At 41.6% G+C, this 17,835-nt stretch overlaps 1 protein-coding gene across 8 annotated transcripts in view; it reads left to right on the top strand.

Annotated features, from left to right (window-relative positions):
* LOC125891356 (plasma membrane calcium-transporting ATPase 1-like) overlaps nucleotides 1-17,835 on the top strand; it is a 148,402-nt gene that overhangs the window by 119,329 nt on the left and 11,238 nt on the right. For 5 of the 8 annotated variants that reach the window (XR_007449644.1, XM_049580979.1, XM_049580624.1 and 2 more), the window contains 4 exons: nucleotides 1,621-1,834; nucleotides 1,949-2,160; nucleotides 3,920-4,027; nucleotides 6,851-7,033. Coding sequence is in view for 7 of the 8 variants with exons in the window: in XM_049580979.1 (XP_049436936.1) it covers nucleotides 1,621-1,834; nucleotides 1,949-2,160; nucleotides 3,920-4,027; nucleotides 6,851-7,033 (717 nt within the window). In the remaining variant the exon portion in view is untranslated. Of the gene's footprint in view, nucleotides 1-1,620; nucleotides 1,835-1,948; nucleotides 2,161-3,919; nucleotides 4,028-6,850; nucleotides 7,034-13,440; nucleotides 13,652-17,835 lie in introns of all 8 variants that reach the window. The other 3 variants (XM_049581061.1, XM_049580907.1, XM_049581142.1) reach the window with 2 other exon arrangements.

Below are 17,835 nucleotides of genomic sequence, written 5' to 3' on the forward strand. Positions count from 1 at the left end.
CCATAAAGAATGCTGTCTGGATGTGATGACGGCATGGATCAGAGCTTTTGCAGCACAGAGGGAGTGATGGGCGGAGACGAGCTGTGTTTTTTAGGTGGTAAAAGGCAGTTCTGGTGATTTGATTGATGTGGTGTTCGAAGACGAGGTTGCTGTCGAAAATAACTGAGGTTTCGGATGTGTGCGTAGGAATGCAGAGTGGAGTTATCAGTGGTTAGGCAGATGTTGTGACCGTGAGTGGCTTCAGATTTGGGGCCGATGATGCTCATATGGCACATGAAGTATTTCTTAAAAGGAAAACTCTGCTGATTTTACACATCCAATTGTGTTTACAAGTGTTTTGGGATTACTAGTGCATATGTGAAAGAAGCTTTATGTCTCCACAGGGAGCTGTGAAAAGTCTGGTAACTAACCTCAAGTGATGTCACTTGAGTCAGTGTTAGATAGGGCTGAAGACTCCACCTTTAAAATGGAAAAAAAACAGACAGAATGGAGCTTACCTTTACCTTTAGTTGCTGCTGGCATAACCTAGCAGGATCCCTTACCAAACTGTCTGAAATCCAAATCCATCGTTGGTAATGTAGGCGCGAGTTTTTGACAAGGAAAGAGAATGTTTGGAATGAAACAGATGAAATCTCTGGTTCTGCTGCAGTGATGTCAGTCTCCTTTTTTTGTGAATCTGTCTATCATGGAGCTCCTTGGCAGTGGAACATTAAGAACGCAAGCCATGTGACCGAGATGTCTTTGGTTTGCTTCCAGCTGTGGGACCTTTGTTGCCTGTCATAATCTCTTTCCGTCTCTCCAGTTCCAGTTTGACTCTGCACTTTAATCTGTCCAGTAAAGGTGAAAAACGGCCAATCGAAAAATATTAAAACGTGTTAAAGGAGTGTTAAATCTGTGCAGCAGTCTTTTAAAATTATGTTTAGTTTCCCTGATAGAGACCTGATACTGTATGACTGATAATGTTGCATTTGCATTTTTACTACAAAGACTGTCCTGTACTGTCATATGTTGAACTGATGTTCAATTCAGCATCTTTAAGGAGAACAGAAATATGACTTCTTTTTTTTTTCTCCTGGAAAACAAGCAGAGAACGTTGTTCTTTTTCAGTACTGTCTAGTTTCTGCATATGGCCTCAATAACATCCACCAATACATGTCCCAGTGGAAATACTCTCTTGGACGGATCCGGCAGCCAGAATATGCAGTAACATTGTGTTTCATTCAGCTCACATGTGCAGACATGTTTTTGAATCTCTCTGTCGAACTGGCTGGGGTCCAAAGGCAGACTCCACCAGTGGCTGCAGACACGTCATCATGAGGTGACAAACTTAAGAGAGTTGAGAATGAATGTGAAGTGGATTTTGGAGGTTTGCATGTAAAGTCAAGCCGCTGGTGAAGAACTGAGGTGAAGGAGCATTTGTTCAAGTTTAAAAGTATTTAATTTGAGAAGCAAAATCTGCACCTACAGTATCTTAAAGCTGTACTTTTCACAATGTGCTGAGATGGAGACGCGTTATTGGTCGTTGCTTATGTTTTCCTATTGTCTGTTTACTCACAGATTTTCACTTCTTCCTGTAAGTTAAACTCCTGACCTCTCCTCCTCCTCCTCTTCCTCCTGCAGGACTCCCCTCTGAAGGCCGTGCAGATGCTCTGGGTCAATCTCATCATGGACACTCTGGCTTCTCTCGCTCTGGCCACCGAGCCGCCCACCGAGTCTCTGCTGCTACGTAAACCATACGGCCGTGACAAGCCTCTTATCTCCAGGACCATGATGAAGAACATCCTGGGTCATGCCGTGTACCAGCTCGTCATTATCTTCACCCTACTCTTCGCTGGTGAGTTAAACCAAGTTTTAGAATTATTTTCCAGTTTGGAAAAAAAACAGTATGTGAATCCATTTTAGGGGAAGTCCATGCATAAAATATCTATTACTTTTTTTTGTTTCTCAGGCGAGACATTTTTTGACATCGATAGCGGACGCAACGCCCCCCTGCACTCGCCACCATCAGAGCACTACACCATCGTGTTCAACGTGTTTGTCATGATGCAGCTTTTCAACGAAATCAACGCCAGGAAGATCCACGGAGAGAGGAATGTGTTTGAGGGCGTCTACAGGAACCCCATCTTCTGCAGCGTCGTACTGGGCACCTTCGCCCTGCAGGTAACTCACCACCGCCATCATCATCATCATCAACTAATGCAGTGATTCCAAAACCTTTTCTCACTTGTTCTTGTTTTTTGAGATACTTAGATTAAAATATAGGTGTAAAAAAGATTAAATTGAATTTCTAATACGAAGGGAGGAAGGGGGTTTTCATATTCTGAGCTGCATGCTGACAAAAACCCAACCAGCCTCGACCTTAAAGGCCTGCCTGCACAAAAGACAAGGGCAGCGTGGCTTTTCTGAATCACTGCCCACAATGAACTTTCAAAGTCTTTCACATCAGGGCTTCTTGCAGCCCATCAAAGCAACACCTTGCCTAATATAAAGGCTGCCCCCACTAATGCCAGAAGAAATAATTATGTTTTTTAGCAAACATTAACCTTCAAGGAGAAACAACAAATGCTACACAGTAAATGCCACGCATTTAATGAGGTAATTGTTAAGATAGTAATCTATCAGCTAAATTAAAGCTAATTAGCTGATATGTTGCACTGCATCCACTCTCTGTATTGTCTGATGTGATTTGTAGCGTTTGTTATTTGGATTTGTTGTTTGCTTAAATGTTATTTTGTATTATGTGTATTTATGTGAAACAGTTTATGGCCTCGGACACGACAAATTTCATAATTTTTCAAATCAAATCAAATTAATTACAATATGAGATGTGTCACGATCCGTTTTACAAGTCGTTAAGACTAAGTTATTGCAACTTTTACCAGCTGAAGTTAGCTTCGTAATTTTCGGGCTGAAGTTAATTTGATATCAGCATGGAGGAGGAGGAGCTCCTCTGAAAACTACATACCTGTAACAGCTTTTCTTCTGCCTAGAGGAACACTGAAGTGACGAAAGCCGGGTAGTAATCTGCAAATACACAAACAAATTCCTCCAAAAAGATCTGTGGATACATTTATTTAATTTACAAATAAATACAAAACATTTTTGAATATCTTTCTGACATTTGTTTTTATTTGTGAATCTCAATTCTACGCTTGCGTTTTTAAAAAATTATTTTTGTAATTTGTGTATTTGCAGATAATTTTTATTCATGCAAAAAAGTTTTTTGCATTTACAAATCTCTTTTTGTAGATTTGGGAGGTGTTTTATTCGGTTGTCAATCTGTTCACTCAGACAATATTAGGACAAATCTATCTCTGTATTCCTCTTGTGCCAGGAGAGTAGCTTCTTTAATATATGAGCTAAAAAGTCCCTCAAAGCTGTGTTCTAAGAACTACAATCTTTTTTAGTTCTTGTGGTGTGAACACAAAATAAAGGGGGAATTCTCAGAACTATGAAAAAGTTCCTTTGATCCGAAAACCCCTCGTGTCTCTGTGCCTCGACATGTGGTGCAGTCAGTTTTTACACAAACTTCTTCACAAGCTTTTCAAACATAAATCTTTAAAATAAGCAACTCACAAATATTAAGTTTTGTTTTTTTAAGGGCTCGCTAATTTCCTAAAACAGCTGGTCACTGTAGATTTAACAAACATTACTTTAACAGGGACTATTTTCAGCGGCGTATTCATCCACATTAGGTGCTGAGTATCAGGGGTAGCAGGACCATGTGCGTGACACTGAGTCAAAATTAACTACACAGTAATGAAGGAACAAGTCACCCAGTGCAACAGTGTGCCTCACCGAAGCTATGTCAGGCTTTTAATTCACAGATAATACTAAGAAGATCAAGTCATTGTTGGTCAGCGTCTACACATGGGACCTGTCAGCTAACGCGTCCCGTATGTTTCTTTTTCTCCCTCAGATCATCATCGTTCAGTTTGGAGGAAAGCCATTCTCCTGCACGGCTCTGACCATCGACCAGTGGCTGTGGTGCGTGTTCATCGGCGTGGGAGAGCTGCTGTGGGGACAGGTGAGAACCAGAACCAGAGCCTCAGGTGTTCAGCTCTGCATCAGAGCCAAACATTAAACACGAGCTCGAGCTCTGAGAACAAACAACATGTACTGAGGAGGAGATGAAGAGGTGGATACATGAGGTCTGTGGCAGCAAACTGTTGCCTGTCACACTTGCGCTGCTGCAGCGTTGCCATCACAACCATCGCCATGGTAATGAGCTCCGCACATGAAAGCAGCGCAACTCCTGTTTACGAGCGCCGAGGGAAAACAAACCCAGCGTGTCAGTCCCTTTGTGGATACACACAAACACACCATCACATGCATGATCCTGTTAACATGTACACACACACACACACAGGCGCAGAAGGCACAGATTATATAGAGGAAAAAAGTTCAGTCATAAGAAGCCTGGTGGGTTCAGTGGGAGGGCAGAGACTGAGAACAGAGACGCAGAAAGATGCTGACAGAAACAGGCTGATCTGAGCTCTTTTGTTTCGAACAGAGAGAGAAGGTGACAGAAATATAAAAAGCTGAAGTGCAGCTGCAGCAGGAGGCTGGGTGTGTCTCTCTACTCTTTTTAAACTGAGCATTGAACAAACATCAATACAAAAAAATAGTACAGGTAATATTGTTTGATGTACAGTAAAGTCAATACGACATTACGTAAGATGTCTGTTTGATTAAGATATGTGAACATAGTAATAAACTCGCTTCACTCTAAGCCATAAGGAACATTTGTTTCATGATAAAGAATTTTGCAGAAAGTATTTAAAACATGAGTTGATTTGTCAGGTTTTCTATGAGGAAAAAACACTTGAGCTTTCATGAATTTTTTATCAAAAACTAAGTTCAAACTTTCCCTTGAATTCTGTAAAAACTTAAAGAGATGCTAAAGAGAATTTATGATGAAAAAAGGAGGAGGCAGGAGAGGAAGAGATTTCCTTCAAGCTCAGAAAACACTGGATCCTACATTTCCCATAATGCATCCTTATGTCAAACAATGACGTGGTAAACCAGGGGCAGACTGGCAACAAAAACAGCTCAGGAATTTGTTTTGTTTAAACTCAGAACTAAATTAGAACCAGCAGGCTCTACTCACAGGAGCGCACTAAATTCACACGACATCAGGGGGTCAAGTCATTTCAGTTCAGGGACAGATAAAGTCCAATTTGATCTCAGTTGGGCCAGACCAGTAAAATCACTGCATAATAACTTATAAAAATGTATTCGGTCCATTTTTTCCAGTGTTATGTGTACTGATCAAGTCGCATTCTTAAAAGAAAGGTGATTTTCTCCATACAGTGACTTTCGTTAAAACTTGCACTCCAGTCGTCCTTTGAAGGGGGCTCGCTTGTAGCCACCTCCGTGTGATGCTTTCTTGCCTGCGGCCAAAAGTACTTAGTAAAGATAATTGTCCTGGGTCATGAGATTGTCCAAGGTTTTATCTAAATACCATATGAGAAAAAATCAACTTCTATTCCAAAGATGTTCCTCATTTCTTTGGCAAATCTCTTGCCAATATGGAGAAGCCAGAGATTTCTTAAGAAAAATAAGTACACTTTAAATAATATCTGATACAGATTCTTTTGTACTGAAGCTGCTGTTGACAATATTTTGCACAGTGTTAAATATCTTTAGATATTAGATGACCTCTAGCTCATCAGGTAGAGTGTGCGCCTGCAGCCTGGGTTTGAGTCCAAACTATAGCCCTGCCCCATTCTCTCGCCCCCCTTTCCTGTCACTCTCTTGCTGTTCTGAAATAAAGACAAAAACTAATCTTACAAAAAAATCTTTAAATATGACAACATAAGTATTTATTGTTTTTTCAGAGACCTGTGGAAAAGCCTCTGAAGCAGCATCTAACATGAACTAGGCCACTTAGTGTTTACCTTGCTCCTGAAATTAGACACCTCTTAGACTTCACAAGTGCATCAGTATTAGTTGTGCAAAGTCATCCAGTGGGCCAGATTAGACCCTTTGGTGGGCCGGATCTGGCTGTGAGATTTAAGTCTGACACCCCTGCTCTATATATTAGCACAAAACACATCACATTCACACTGAGTAAGTATTTTAAATCAGTGGTTCCCAGCTGGGTGGTCGTGATCAAGTGTCTTGGCAACATGTCAAGTTTGTAAAAAACAGACTTAATTTTAAAGTACAGTGAACTTCCATCTTAGAGTTTATATTTTAAAGTGCTGTTTCCTGCTGTAGAGTGAGTGACTAACGGATTGCTACTTGAAAGAGACAGCAAGCTAGCTCCAAGACATGGCTAAACCCAAGTGTGACACTAAATTTATTAAACTGTGTCGACCTTGAACTGATGACTGAGGCCAGTGACCCGTAGCTGCACCATTTGGGAACCACTGTCATCATTTATTGCTCGTATGGCTATCAAATATTATGTGCTGTAGGGGTAGCCAACATGGGTCCTGTGAGTGCCTGGTCGCCAAAAGGGAGCCGATGAGTTGCCTGCAGGGCACATCCTAAAAATAACTGCAGTTGAGAGAGCCTTCAGTCGCATCTTCATGGTTCGTGGTCAGCCAAGGTTAAAACTGTAGTGCACCCATGTAGTGACACTCACAGGACACGGTGACGCACATGGCGAAGAAAGCAGAAGCATACATGAGTGACTACGTCCACATTTTTTAAAATAAGATGTTGACAAAGTATACAGTGGTTGGGGGGAAATTGGCCGGCCCTCGCAAGACTGGCCCAGGCCGAAAGCTTCTTTCACAGGCTGAGTGGGATTAATGATGACCAGTAAACTCACCTTTATGAGTAAAATCAGCAGAATGACCTTTTAATAAAATAATATCTGTATTTTTTCCGTCAATCTCAGCTGATCTCGGCCATCCCTACTCACCACCTGAAGTTCCTGAAGGAGGCCGGTCATGGCATCACAAAGGAGGAGATCCACGAGGAGGAGCTGACGGAGGGCGCTGACGAGATCGACCACGCCGAGATGGAGCTGAGGAGAGGCCAGATCCTCTGGTTCAGAGGTCTGAACCGCATCCAGACACAGGTACGACTGCCGCGTCAGGGCCACGACACCTGCCACAACGCCACGTCTAACTTTAACCATAACCTTACTTTTCATTTCAAGGTTTTTATGATATCAGGTTTTGAAGGTGGTGACTCAGATATCTGTTCTGTCCTGAGAGCTGCAGAAAATACCAGTTTCCATGGTGATGGAGGAGGCTCTGCAAGAAAAAATATGACTTTTTGGACTTTTTTCATATGATCTCTTGTTTGTTTGTTGTCAGTTGTCTCACTGGTGAATTGTTATTTGAACCTGGGAAGCTGTTCAGGTAAATTTCTGATTGCTGTCAACTGCAAAGTAAACTTTAAATCAAATTCAACTGCACCCTCCTCGTCCTCGCCTTCATCTTCCCAAAATCAAAGAAACATTCACTGAACCAGAGGGAGGTAGAAAAAAAAGTATTTCATCGAGACAGTGAGGAGCGACTTCACTCACTTCAAACATCTCTGACAGTTTTTAAGAGCTGCACATTCAAACACCAGTTAGCAGTGAGAAGCTAGTTTAGATAATTAGCTTGAATCAAGGCAGAAACACAGTGTCTTGGCAAAATTATACTGAAGCGACACTTTTTTTTCTCTTGTTATTGCACACTGAAAAAGTGGCAGATATTATTGTTTCTGCAGATTTCAGTTACTACCAACTCTACTGTTCTAGAAAAACTCATGAGGTTAAAGTAACAACTAATCTGTGATCCTCAGATGTAATTAAGAGATTTAAAAGGTGCAAATCACTAAAATGAAGTTCATTACTTTCTCATGGGGTAACTACTGAGTCCTGAGATACCGTTTTTAATTTAGGAAAAGATGTGATGTACTGAGGCAGCACGAGGAGACATTTAAATAAAAAAAAAGAAGTTCTCTGCTAGTGAGGACCTGCATATTTTCTCATAAAGCACACAGTGATAAGGGAAATATTTATCTTGATTAATGAAGTTAGTTTGAAAGCAATATTATCCAAGAATTAGTATTTTTTGCAATTTGGCACGCCAACAGTTTCAGAATGATACACCACTGTTGTAAATACAGGGTTACAAACTGTGTGTTCTGTCCTGGCGTAAAGGGAAAACAACAAACCTGCCAGCCTCAAGTGGCCATTGGAGGAACTGCAGTTTTTGGCACGTCAGTGTTGGCTTCATTTTCAGCCCCGGAGTTTGCCGCTTGCTTATTTATGAAGGATTGCACATGTGCATTTGTTGACAAGCTAAAGGATTTAGAGGCAGTAAAAATGACATCAGAAGCTAAAGAACCATGTTGACTGACAGGGTCGGGAAAAATTACAGGATTTTACACAAATACGACTGCATAGTTTTATTTATTGTGACATGGGAGATGAAAACTAATGTAGGAAGGAAAAAGAACAATTTCAAAAAGTTTTAGTTTCAAGCATTTTCAGCTCATATACATAGTTTGCTTAGAGTTTAAATATAAATTTTTCGCGATAAGTAAGATTTGCAGTCTTTCATGAATAACATTCGCAGGGATGTACACTGCTGTTGGATCGTTGTTTTCCTGTTAGCTGTGAGACAGGTCACTACAGCTTACATAAGGACAGAATTAACAGTTTGCACCCTGCATTAGTTTGAGCAGTTACAGAGTATAATTCATGCATCGCTAACAGTGTATGAGGTTTGCATTTTTACTTTTGTCACTGTCCTCTTCGGTCACATCACGAGCTAACTCAGTTAACGTTAGCTTCTTCTTCCAACTTTATTCGGACAATTATACAACAAGTTTACACCACTTTGTGTGTTCAACTTCAGTCTACAGTTACAAACACACCAGGCGGACTAAAGGTTGTAATAAAAAAGATAAAACCAAGCTAGCTTCTTGTAGAATTTGTGTCGTAAGGCGAGATTTATACATCTTCCTTTAAGCGACACCACGCTCTATAGACGCGTACCCTGAACTGTACCCTGGGGTGCCCCTCCCCAGAATTATAACTACACCTTGTGGCGACACAGATCTTCTGTTTATTTTCGTGAGCTGAAAACCAATTATGTCGGTGGAAACAAATCTTTTATTTACCTTTATTTCACAGATTAGAAACAATAAATTGTGAAGACATTAAAGCCCCCACAGAATAGCATTTTAAGTCCTGTGTGATTTATCCGGGTCCATGTCATTGGTTTGACAGCCCGTTGGTTCGACATCCCATTAGTCCGACTGTCCGCGGTGCTGAACGGCTCGCGGCGGGCGTATGGTGCGCCGCGACCGGCTTGAGGCGGAGCAGGCTCACGGCTTATGTGTTTGTCACTTTCTTTTTCATTTTAACCCACACCATGATCTTTTCCTGACCCTAAGCAAGTGGTTTTTGTGCCTAAACCTAACCAGACCTTAACCACAGGGCATCATGATGATTTCGGAATGGACTTAGGAACAATGAGTTTAATATGGTCGGAACAATGGGATGTCGAACCAATGGGCTGTCAAACCAATGGGCAGTTCCCGATTTATCCTGGCTTAATAGTAGCAGAGAAAGTTAGCTAACCACAATGTTAATTTATACAATGTAAAATGTCATAGGTTTGAGCTAATAACGTTAGCATGTTGTATGTGTAGGGCAAACGTGGCTAGGAAAGGCAAGTGTTTTGTCTGTGAACCTTGCGAGTTACAGTGGAGCAGAAAGTTGTACTTGTGTTTATTAAGCCATGTTTTATGGGTGTTTTGAATCAAACTTTACAGCAAAACCCATCAGCAACTAGTGCTTTGGTAGTGTAAACATATAGCAACACAGGCACACAACTGCTTAAGTATAAATGCTCATAGCCGCCAAGGCCACTTGCGTAGGCTATGGCGCAGGCTCTACATAGAGCCTACTATAAATCAGCCTGAAAGCGTTAATCCCTGGAGATCCGACCTGCTCACCCGTGTTACATTGTGCAAGAACAGGCATTCAGGGTGCAAAGTGGGAATGAATGAGCCACCATTTTCCACATCACAGGTCACTATACCATCTAAGTAATGTCAAAGCTACTATTTTAAGGTTTATAAAAAAGTTGCATAATGTTGCGTAAGGTGTAAAGAGCAGCATGACAGTACAGGATGTTTCCATAGTCAAGCAGAGACATGAAGGTTGACTGCACAATAGTTTTCCTGTCCGCAAGAGGAAAAAAACATACATAAATCTCTATACATAACCACACTGAGCAGCTGATAAAATGTCTCCACTCAGAGTTTATGTAACCCGAAACCAGAGGCTGAGGGAGAATGAAAACTCTTAATGCATCTTAAATGTATTTTTATTAGAGGTTAATACTTGAGTGTGGATTCATTTAGCTGAACTCCAAAGGAAACGCTGTATGTTCACCTTGTATATTTGTTGCTCAGATCAGACTCTGAAATGGAGCCTATAAACTCTTTCATCATATTTAAAATCCGGTTCAGACGAGCAGTTTGCATCGCCTCTCTCCTCCACATATAACATGTTCAGCCAAGTGTTTGTGTTATATTAAAGCACAGTGCAGTGTGTGGAGGTTAAACTGGAGATATTTCACACACACACACACACACACACACACACACACACACACACACACACACACACACTCTCACACTGCACTTGTTGTCCAGTTAATTTCACACTCTGCTGCAGAGCTTCAGTACAGAAATTAAAGACGGCATCCAGCGTGGGACAAAAAGCTTATTGGATATTTTTATTCTCAGTCAGTCGGTGTTGGAGGTAAACAGCAGCACCTTCACAGCGCCGTCTTCCCCTGTGACTCATCTCACAGTCTGGGACTCTGCTCTGTGCGTGTGTGTATTAAATCCTCCTCCTACAGGATACATCTACACTCTCTGAGTGTTAGCATGTCCACAGGCGGTCCTATTCAGTCCCTATGGGGTTCATTAGCCTCGATGCTAACACCCACCTACAGTAGCAGCAGCCAACGCTCTGCTCCCACACACACACACACACACATACAGACACACAGTCAGTCAGTCAGGGAGGTCAGGTGTTTTCTAACTTATAGTTAATGTCGCCGCAGGATAAACACATCTGAAATAATAAATGATCTCTTTTCTGCTTTGTCCTCTTTGAGTTTTTCTGTTTGACCTCTGAAAAAGTCTCAGAGACTCAAACTCACAGACTTTTTTCTGTTCTAAATGTCTCTTCTCCAGGAAGAACCAACCGTATCTTAACAGTAAACATCTGTCTGCAATTGTGTTCATATATTTCATAGAGGCTTTAATCAATATTTTTTTAACACCTAGAAAGAGGTCGCTCGTAGGGATAAACCTACAGAGAATTATCACCTGAATCTGCAGCTCCCCTCGACTTTACGGAGCTTTATAGTGAGTTTTAGCTCACTGTTGCCCATAAATTTACTTTCGTTCACTCTCGCCAACTTACAGAAATTGAATGAATGGCCGCGACCTCTGAACACTACATGACATCATCGGCACCAGAACTACTTGGTTAGGGTTAGAAAAAGATTGTGTTTTCAGTTAAAATAACTATGCATGTTACATAAGGAATAAAAGTACATCGTAAAGTGACATAAGTACACCACGTAACATGACATAAGTACGAAAAGTTGAAAGAAGTCCATGTTGACTTTAAGTGTCACACGGGACATGAACAGCGGTCTCAGGGGTGAAAGTCCGCTTTTGTTAAACCTTTGTCGCCCCAATCCCTGCTAACACAGAATTTTGCGCTCTTTATACTATCTTTGGGGTTGTAAAATTAACCGATGTCCATTGTGTTACATCGTTGAACCAGAGGATTTGTGTGCCCACCATGACAAAGGAACTAAATTGACTTTCCATTGGCACTATTTCTGTGGTGCTGGTATTTCAACACAATATCTGCCACCACGTACTGTGATGTTCAGAGGATGTGGACATTTTACATATTTCTGTGAAACCAGGTTGCTCTCACTGTTCTCTTAGCATTGTTTTTAGTGAAAACGCTCTAAAAACCCACTGAGCACTATCTGTTCAGTATATAACAGCAGACAAACACAGTTAGAGACTAGCTAGTGAACAGAGCGGAGCATTTAGCAGCTAATTAGACAAAAACAAGCTAAAGGAGAGTAAATACTGGACTAGCATTCATCAGGTGGACACTAACATGACTGCAAATGAATGATCATGTTGTTCTGTAACGGATGGATGTCTAAAATAAGCAACTGTTTGCTAACAAGTTCGTAATATCAACTTAAAAGGTGACTTGTTTCCGGTGTCCATGTGGATGAAAAACATCAGTTATTGCAGGTTTGACAGCTGAGGTTCAAAGTTCATTCTGGGCCTGGAAACAGAAGTTGAGAGAACAATGTGGCTGTCCAGAAAGGGCTCAGAAAAACATGGAAATTTAAACATCTGCAGTTCAGTGACGACTTGGCAGCGCCACCTGCTGATTGTGATCATGTGATATGATCAGACGCTCCCAAATGGACGGAAAGGTGCAGAGTTGCAGGTGGAAACACTGATTCTGACGTGCAGTGTCAAAAAATAACTCTCATCTGGCCTTCGTGAAGCCGCAGGGCGTCGTGACAGAAGGAGGTGATACGAGGAGGAAGGGAAATACAGCTCCTCTGTCCCTTTACCATCAGACACACTGTAAAGGAAAGAGGAAGCTCTCTACATGTCTGTGTATCTGTAATATCAGTCTGTCATCCTCCTGGGATGGGAGGATGGGAGGATGAGGGGATGGAGGGGGAGGCAACGAAAGGCTGCAAGCTAATTAGGTTCTTATCTCTCCACGCTCCTCTTCCTGTCCTCCTCCTCTCTAATCCTGGTGGGCAGCGTTGTGCCGCTCAACGCCTCGACAGTCAAACACAGTGGGGGAATAATTGGTACAAGCAGCACCTCGCTGCCGAAACTTTATCAGTCATCCAGAGTGACACATTTTCTCCTCTTTTTCTCCTCTCAAAGTGCTTTCAGCCTGATTCAAAAGCTCTTTATTCATTGTTGCATTTCTTCCTTCATCCCTTCGGTCTAACGGAGCTTCTTCTGGATTTCACATTTTGTCTTTCACTAACTAAATGACAGCTCTTTCTCTCTTTATGCCTCTCAATGTTTCCTCCTCTTCTCACTCCTGATCTCCCCCTTGTCCACTTCTTCTTGTCTTTGTCTCGTTTCCTTCTGTCTCTGTGCCCACTTAATGAGAGTATCTTTCTGCTGCAGAACAGATGTGTGTACTGTAGTTATCCCACGGGAAGATCGGGTACTACCTCTTCCGTCTGTCCGGTTTGTGCTGCATTGTAAACAGGAAATATGATGACCAACTTTCAAAACCCAAACTGTCTAACTGCTCCTTTTAAACCTCTCTGTAACCTCTCCAGAAGTCTTTCCTTCCCACTTGTTTCCTCTCTTCCTGTCTCCTCTGCCCTGTCTCCTTGCTCTGTCTCTTTGCTATCTAACACTGTGTTGTGGCTGTCCTTCCTTCAGATGGATGTGGTCTATACCTTCCAGACGGGCCAGGCGGCGGTGCCCGGTGCCCTGCGCCGCCAGCCGTCTGTCGTCAGCCAGCACAATGACGCCACTGCCGCCAAAACTCTCTCTAGCCCCACCCACGTAGGGCTTAGCGCCTCCTCCTCTCTCACCAACTCGGCCGGGGCTCCGCCCCCTGCTGCTGCTGCTTCCTCCTCCACTGCAGGCAGTGAGTCTGTGCCCGGAGGCCAGCTAACACCATGCTTCACCCTGCTGGACTCTGTTTTTTTCTCTGTTTGAACTGCATGAATGGTGCATGACTCACCAACACTAAAACTGTTTCTGTCAGTCTGTCAGGTGTCTGCATGTCCCGAACTAATCTGAAATATCTGAATTATTTTTATAAGTAACTGACTGGTTGTTTAGAGTAAATATTTAAGCAGGAAGTGTAGTTAGCATGTGATAACCGCCATAAGTGAACAGAATAACTAAAAGAAATTGAGCTGGTTGTTTTGTAATAACTGTTGACTACAGTTTGACTTTGGGGAGTGATGAAACGACCACTGAGCCATAAAGATATTGAATCAGGTTTAGTATTTCATCACTCCATAGCTTCGTCTTAAAGGTCAAGTGGATTAGTGCCATCTAGTGGTGAGGTTGCATATTTCAACCAACTGAACCCACGCGCTAAGTTTGTAGAAGACCTGCGGTGGCCGACTTAAAAACGAGAATGGCCCTACTAGAGCCAGCGTTTGGTTTGTCCATTTTGGGCTAGAACAACATGGCGGTGTCCGTGGAAGAGGACCTGCTTCATATGTAGATATAAATGGCTCATTCTGAGGTAGCCAAACAAAACGATTCTTATTTTCAGGTGATTATAAACTAACAAAAACATAATACATCCAATTTTTTATTCAATATATCCCGTAAATCTTAAACTCTGAAGCTAGGGAAACTAGGGATGCATGATCATAGCAGCCCGTATTGGCTTTAAAATTAACTATCGGGTTCGGCCAACATGCTTTCTCTTATTTTCCGCAATAGATGAATATCACATACATTGAGAAGGATTCTATTTAATGCCTCCATCTGCTGGTGGGACATCACGATAAGAGTATGCATGCATAATATGATGTTAATGCCACTACAGAAGAGACTTGATGATCACTAAAATTAGGTAGGGAAAAAAGTGGATATATCAATTTCGGTTTCGGTTGTTGGCCAAATAAGTTGTTATATATCGGCATATCAGATATTGGCAAAAAATCCAATATTGTGCATCCCTATTCAAAACCATATTTTTTGTTATTCTTTTAATTAAGTAATTTGAAGGTCAAAAGACATTTATTAGTATTTTTCTCTAATGGGAGCACACTCACACTGAGCCAAGACGATATTTAAAACTCATCCGCTGACAAAATAGCAACAAATATATCACTACTTTTTCATTAAATAGTGGATGGTACCCCTAACAAAGCTCCACTAATCTCAGTGTCCACTAAATTGTATTGTCTACAATAAAAGCCTCCCAAAGTTTTCCCGTGGACAGATTTTAATGTGAAGCAGCAACAGCGTGAAAATACTCAGTTTGCATCCGCAGTAATTTAAACAGAAAATAAATCTCTGAAACAGCTGCAGAAAGCAATAACAGAGCAGTAAGACCCAAAGAGAGTCAGTCGGAAGATACAAAAGTACTTAGAGCTGAAAAGAGCAAAATATTTAAAGGAATAGTTCCACATTTTGAGAGAAACACTTTGCGTAAGTGAGATGAAACGATGGATATCAGTAAAAGAAATTATATTTTGCAAGCCGTTTTTAAAGATTCACATCTTCAGTATAAGTCAGTGAGCCTCAGTCAGAGTAGGGAGGTACTGAGAGACACACTAACACATTGGTTTTCCTCTTTGGTCTGAAAACCATCTATAAGCTTTAAAAGTTAACCTGCAGACAACCTGATCACCTGATCTGTGTTTCCATTTCCACACTGTGCTTCCTACTTCACCTCCTTCTGCTGTAGCTTTTCTTCCATCCTAATCTCCTTCTCCTCCTTTTTTTAAATACCTTTCATCATTTCCCTCTCAGCCTGCTGCCGCTCCTCCTCCTGCATGTTATGGAGATTTAGACTCTTGAACATGCGTCTATTAACCCTGACGTGACTTGCTGGCTGACGAGTCGATGACAGATCACAACTGTTGGCCGACGAGAAGGGAAAGAAGCTGTGAATCGCTCTGATTCGTGACGGGGAGGGGGGGGAATCCTGCTCTATTTTCTTTGTTGTTTTTCTTCTTCTTCTCTGAGGCGACAGCCTGGGCACCAAGATAATTTTATGGGTTAATCCTGAGCAGGGTTAAATCTGTCAGGCTCAGCAAGTCTCTCATGGTTTAGCAGCCAAGAGCTTTTTAACTTGTGAGCTTTGTGTGTGTGTGTGATGGTGTGATGGTTGTGTGTGTGATGGTTGCATGTATGCTCTAAGCTGCAGTGCTCAGCCTGCAGCTCTCCCGTGGTTCAGTAATAGAGAGCTTTGAACTGCAGGGTTATTAATTATGATGAAGAGTGTCTGCTGGTGCGTATAAATCAGTGTGATCAGCTGCAGCCTCTGTGGATTCATGACAGAGGAAACGACTTAAGGCAGAGAGAAGAGAGCAGCTGGAGGACAAAATGATTCTGGCTCTGAATGTGATTATAAATACTTAACAGTGTGCATGTGTTTGTTGTTTTTCCCAAGTGTGTGTGTTGTTTACTGGGCCAGGGTATCATTTGAAATTTTTCTGTATGAGTGCTGACACCATCAGGGCTGAATTACTGGTTGCCAAAGTGGGCCTCAGACCTCCAGGGGCTGCAAAAGTCACAGGTTTCCTGCATGTCAGTTAGTTTTTGGTATTTATACCTATTTATTTATGCATCAAAATTTGATTAATTGCAAATGTGTGAGTGAATTTCCACAGCAGCTGCACACTGAAGTTTAAATATTGTACAGTAGTATTCAAACTTGTGGCCCAGCTGTACGAGAACCTTGTCTGAATTAGGGTTTCATGCCAGGGAACGTGATTCCTGGGAACACATGTCCAAAATATTTCCCATCTCCTGTGGAATAGTTTAACGGGAATCCATGAAAAGTAGTTGTGTTCTAGGCGTAAACCAAATAGGCTAATAGGTACAAAATATACGTATCACTACAGAAATAAGTAAGTCCTTTACGTTCTTATGTGTGGATGCGATTATTAACACAATGTCTGCCACTAGCTTTGCGTGGAAATCTTTCAAAAGATTGAAGAGCTTGAATGAAGAGTTGAATAGAGTGCTGCAGGAAGGAGTATTAAAACCCAGAAAATAGTTAGCAGTTTTGCACTTTTGCACCCTCTTTTCAGAGGGTTTTCGATTAAAGGCCTGAAATACGGCTGGCGGTTAAGACAAGCTAGAGAGACATTTACATTTTGTTCTGTGACATAAAATACATCAGTAAATACCCCACTCATGAATTTTAAGCCTTTACGTGTCTTTATAAAGATGGTTGCTAACAAGTGGCTAAATGAGACTACAGAGGTTGTTGGAGAAATTAAATGTCGTCACACTGAACAATAGGGCTGTGCAATTAATGAAAATATTATAAAAGTAACAATATGGCCAGGAAATCACAGGGGCCGCAATTTTTTGAGTGTGTCACAACATATGAATAATAACAAATGAAGCATTATGGTGCTACAGGGATGTCCCCAACCCACAAATCATGTTCCAGCCGTAAGGGAACATGTTTGTTTGGTACAGACCCCAGCAAAAATCACAGCATTATCATTTTAGGATTTTTTTTTTTCAGTGGAAGTGAAATTCAAAAATTAGCATTCCAATAAAATTACAAATTATATTGCAATCACACCATCTGTCAATGTAATTGCATTTTTTTTTATTGTGCAGCAAATGTAACTTTGTGGCACTTTGAGCACCACAACCATTAATTGGGGGAGAAGGCAGACATCTCTACGGCCGATATCTCCAACACCCTGTGACTCACACCAAAACAACCTAGACTGATAAATAGCACTACAGGTGACAGGAAAAATATGTGTTTTTGATTTGGGGGCTGAACTGTCCCTTTAATCAGGAACTCTGTGATCAGAGAAAAGTTTTTACCTGTACCAAAAAAAAAAAAGTGCTGCGCCTCAGGGTCTGGCCTTTGTGTTTGTCACTGACCTGGTTCTATAGTCACAGTGAGGACTCATGTCCCCTGTGAGGACAGAGGAGTTCATCCTCACATGCTGAACTTTTATTGGAACAGGTTCAGGAAAGACAAATGTAAGGTCACACATGTTCTCACAAGAATGTGTCAATAGGCATTCTGGGTAATATGGATTCACTAAGTGGTGGGGGAAGGCTGAGAGATAGTGTCCAAACTGTCCACCCTCTAAAAACAGGATG

The sequence above is a fragment of the Epinephelus fuscoguttatus genome, linkage group LG1, assembly GCF_011397635.1.
Source record: "Epinephelus fuscoguttatus linkage group LG1, E.fuscoguttatus.final_Chr_v1".
Lineage (NCBI taxonomy): Eukaryota > Metazoa > Chordata > Actinopteri > Perciformes > Serranidae > Epinephelus > Epinephelus fuscoguttatus.